The sequence below is a fragment of the Camellia sinensis genome, chromosome 10 (genome assembly GCF_055761805.1).
Source record: "Camellia sinensis isolate YWXY chromosome 10, ASM5576180v1, whole genome shotgun sequence".
Lineage (NCBI taxonomy): Eukaryota > Viridiplantae > Streptophyta > Magnoliopsida > Ericales > Theaceae > Camellia > Camellia sinensis.
The window spans coordinates 9800026-9803970 of record NC_138970.1 but is presented as its reverse complement, the minus strand read 5'-3'; the positions used below and the strand labels follow the sequence as shown (position 1 = coordinate 9803970).

Below are 3945 nucleotides of genomic sequence, written 5' to 3'. Positions count from 1 at the left end.
GGTTGCTGCGGTCACCAGCGTCGGAAAAACGATGGACCAAGCCAAGGATGTCCAGTTCCCCACTGCAGATCAGAGATCGAGCATCATGCGCCGTGAGCCCACACATCCGCCCTAAAGCCTGGGCGTGGCCAAAACGGGGCTGGGGCAAGATCACTTCAGAGCATTCAGACTCCATCAAAACCTGAAAATCTTCGAAAGTAGGACATACCTCTTGGCCACCGAAGCTAAAAACGTGCGTCACTGGGTTCCAGAACCTTGCCGCGGCATAAAGAAAAGGGAGCTGTAGCGGAGTACGGCTCAGCGTGAATAGTGCATTCAAGCCGAAACCCCGGAAGTTCAACTTTTCCGAACCATCTAGAGAAGAGATCCAAGATGTGAGATTTTCCGCGAGAAACGCCTCCATCTTTGTCTAAAACTAAGATGAAATGAATGTTCCCGAAGTTGAGGCTTTTATAGAGGGAAAAACACTATTCACGGGGACACGTGTCAAAAACCAGGTGGCTGCAGGAATAAGTGGCCGGCCGGCCACCTTTTCTGGCTGGCCAGCCATTTACTTTTTACAAAACTGGCCGGCCAGCTGTCTCTCTCCACAAAATTGGCCGGCCGGCTCCCAAAGGTGGCCGGCAATGCTGCAGTGTATCTCCTTGGCCCTGTTTTACTCTTCGAGGGAAAGTTTCAAGCATTTCCATGCAACGGGAGAGTCAAAGGCCTTCATCTCCCTCTGTTTCGGATGCGTTCCGGTGCCCAGATCGTCCGAAGTACACTCTGTTATTGCTGAGTTTTGTTTATCGAGTTGTTGTTTTGTTTATCGAGTTGTTGTTTTGCTTATCGAGTTGTTTGTCGAGCGGACGTGTTTCGTGTTTTCGAGCCATTGTTCTCTGTTTAAACAATCTTTGTTTAAAGTCTTGTTTATTTGCGTTGTCAATGTTGTTGCATTTTGCTTATCGAGTTGTAAACTTCCTAAGGTTCTGTTATATCTTAGTAGGTTGAGTTGCTTAGTTTGTTGCGTCGGTTCACTACCTGACTTGGTGATTACACAATGCACATTCCCATTCAATTTCATTTTTTGTGCGAAATAAAATGATGCGATACGATGCTAAAAGTTTAAAGTACAAACACCTTTTCAAAAGCTATTTCATTCCATCATGCTTTACAACGAACAAAGGTACAAGTTTTACGAAAAATAAAACTACCTAACAATGTGCAAAGTGCTACAAACTACTAGCAAAAAGAAAAATAAAGCAGGAAACAGCAGCATCAATGTCCTCGGGAACGGGAATGAGAACCACTCCTCATCCGCTTCTGCGGGACAACCTCTGCACCATCATCATCATCTGGGTCAGAGCTGTCATCCTCAGGATCCCCCTCAGCCTCACCTCTGTTCCCCGAACCAAGACCGGAGCCCCCCTCCTCAGCAGATGTCTCTGACTGACGGTCGGTAGCCTGCTCCTCCTCCTCAGCATCCTCCTCCTCCTCATCAGGCTCCGCCTCTACAACGTGAGCCCTGCGTCTACGGACAGGCCCTCCTCGAGCTCCTCGAAAAGGTCTAGATGGCCCGGCTCCTCGGAAAGGCCGGGATGGCCCCGCCCCCTGAAAAGGCCCGGGTGACCCAACTCCCTGAAAAGGCCCAGATGGCCCAGCTCCCCAAGGAGGCCCAAGTGGCCTGGCCTGCGGCTGACCGGACCATGAAGGCATCTGAAAACAAAAAGTTCAATTCAAATACATCAGTCCAAATATATATATCAGATGCAGATACAAGCAAAGGCTACGTGAAGTGGGTGCATGTAAATGCAGTGTCCAAGTGGGGTGTGTGTCAGATGTGCTCTACACAAGTAGTCTATCGATGCAGTAGAAATCAGCATGTCATCAGAAGTATGATAAATGCCAGAAAACTGAAGGGTACCTGAATGCCCGCGACAGACAACTGTGCCTCCCTACGCAGGACCATGCCCTCGAGTGTGGCCACCAGTCCAACCACCTCCTCCATGTACCCTCGCGGTGGCTGCAAATATGAGTTCATAATCATCAGTGAACAAAAGAATGTCTAAACATCTGAATGATGAATGAAAAACAGTGGAGCATACCAGCGGTGAGTCAGGATCAATGGCGTATCGATCACTGGGCATCGGAGGCTCTAGCGGGATCGGGGTCGGAGAGATAGCCCCATACTGCCACGCCATCAACTCAGTCGGCATATCTGGCCATCCAGGATGAGGATAAGTCGACGGAATCGGAGGAACCGGTCTACCCCCACTTCTAGATGTACCAGCCCTACTAGTAGAAGGGGCGTTTGCAGCGCGAGCCCGGGGCTGGCCCGAGGATGACATACTGGCAGGCCTCGTCATCGGGGTACGAGCTCCCGTCAATGGAGGCATCAAATATATGTGACGGTAAGTGGCATAGTCCCCCTCCTCGAGATATAGTAAAGCATCGCTACCCAGCATAGCGCCGACTACCTCCGAGTAAGAGAGCCTATCAGCAGTCCGCATACTGACTGGGGGGACTGCGGGAGGATCCTGAGAAAGATACCCCCATACCTGACGCAGAAAGCGTTCCCCCAGGAACCATGCCCTGCCAACCGGCCCTTCGAGCAGGACCCTATACTAGGAGATGTCCGACCCTCCGGTATACTGAAGTCGTAGACCATCACCCAGGGGCGCCCAAGGCTGCCATGAGATCTGTGGATGATAAATGCATAAACCAATCAGAAATCGGGAATATACAGAGCAAATCAAAGATGAAAATGAAAGGAACTGAAAGTTCTGAAGTACCTCCGAATGTCGCACAGTGTCGAAGTACTGTCGCAGGTAAATGAGGGTCTCTCGGGGTCTCGGCCGGTGCGGGCCCTCGAACACTAGTGAGTATGGGGTCATGGGAAGCCCTGCCACCTCCAACTCTGGGGCTAATGCTGGGAAGTATACATAGACCCATAGCTGAGAAAAGCAGTGCAGAATGTAAGTACGAAATGCTGAGAGTAAAATACAGACTGTAAAAGTGCGCTGTGTGTGCAATGTACAAGTAATGAAAAGCAGAAATGTAAATCAAGGGGACAGAAAAGTACCTCCCAGGCTCTCCAGTAGCCGCCAAGTAAATCGCCCCGCCCGCGGGAGGTCGCGCTCATATAAAAGTAAAGGGTAGCCAGGCCGGCGCCACCCCAGTCATATCGATAGACCTGTGATAGGTCAACCAGAGAGCTCAGCAGGTATAGCCCGACTGTGTTCCCTCTATCGGCGAACAGGGTAGTCCCGAAGAGGAACATAAGGAAACCATGGGCGTACTGCTCCGTCTCCTCAGGAGTCTCGGGCACCATCTCCGCCCGCCGGAAGTGGGAAGAGAACCAAGTGTATCGGACTCTCCCAGAAACCCTGTCAACAGGCGGGCGAGCCCCCAATAGATACATCCAAGCGGCCTCCCACTCGCCCATGTCCTCGTCATAGGGGATGGGCCAGCCTCCTATGTCCAGGCCGGTCAGCACAGCAAAGTCTAGAGGCGTCATGGTCATGTCTCCAGTGGCAGAGAAATGAAAGGAGTTGGTGGTGTCCCACCATCTCTCTACCAAGGCTGCCATCAGAGTCCTCCTGGCGGAACAACGTGACAACCCGACGCAGAAGGGCCCGAACCCTGCCAAGTCTACTAAGTCTCAGACACCCTCCGGGAGCTCAGCGTACCAGTCCCGCGCGGCGGTAGAACCATATCCCCGTACGCTGCGAGAACCAACCTGCATTCAGAATGAATACATATGCCAATGAGATGAAATGGGCTGTGTGCCAATGAGATGAAATGGGCTGTGTGCCGATGAAATGAAATGGGTTGTGTACCGATGAAGTGAAATAAGCTACGTGCAATTTCTAATCTGGGCTGCGTGTTCAGAAAATTTAAAGTTTAGGCTGCGTGTTCAACTTTCGATCAGTGTGGGCTGCGTGTTCACTATTCTAATCTGGGCTG

The 3945-nt window shown here is 51.3% G+C and overlaps 1 protein-coding gene across 1 annotated transcript; it reads right to left on the bottom strand.

Moving 5' to 3' along the window:
* Positions 1-1257: 1257 nt before the first annotated feature.
* LOC145800135 (uncharacterized) lies at positions 1258-2327 on the bottom strand. The gene is made up of 4 exons (XM_082889777.1): positions 2085-2327; positions 1904-2002; positions 1434-1695; positions 1258-1316 (listed from the first exon to the last, which is right to left on the bottom strand). Exons 1-4 carry the CDS (start codon positions 2325-2327, stop codon positions 1258-1260), a joined length of 663 nt encoding a protein of 220 aa, XP_082745903.1.
* Positions 2328-3945: the final 1618 nt, after the last annotated feature.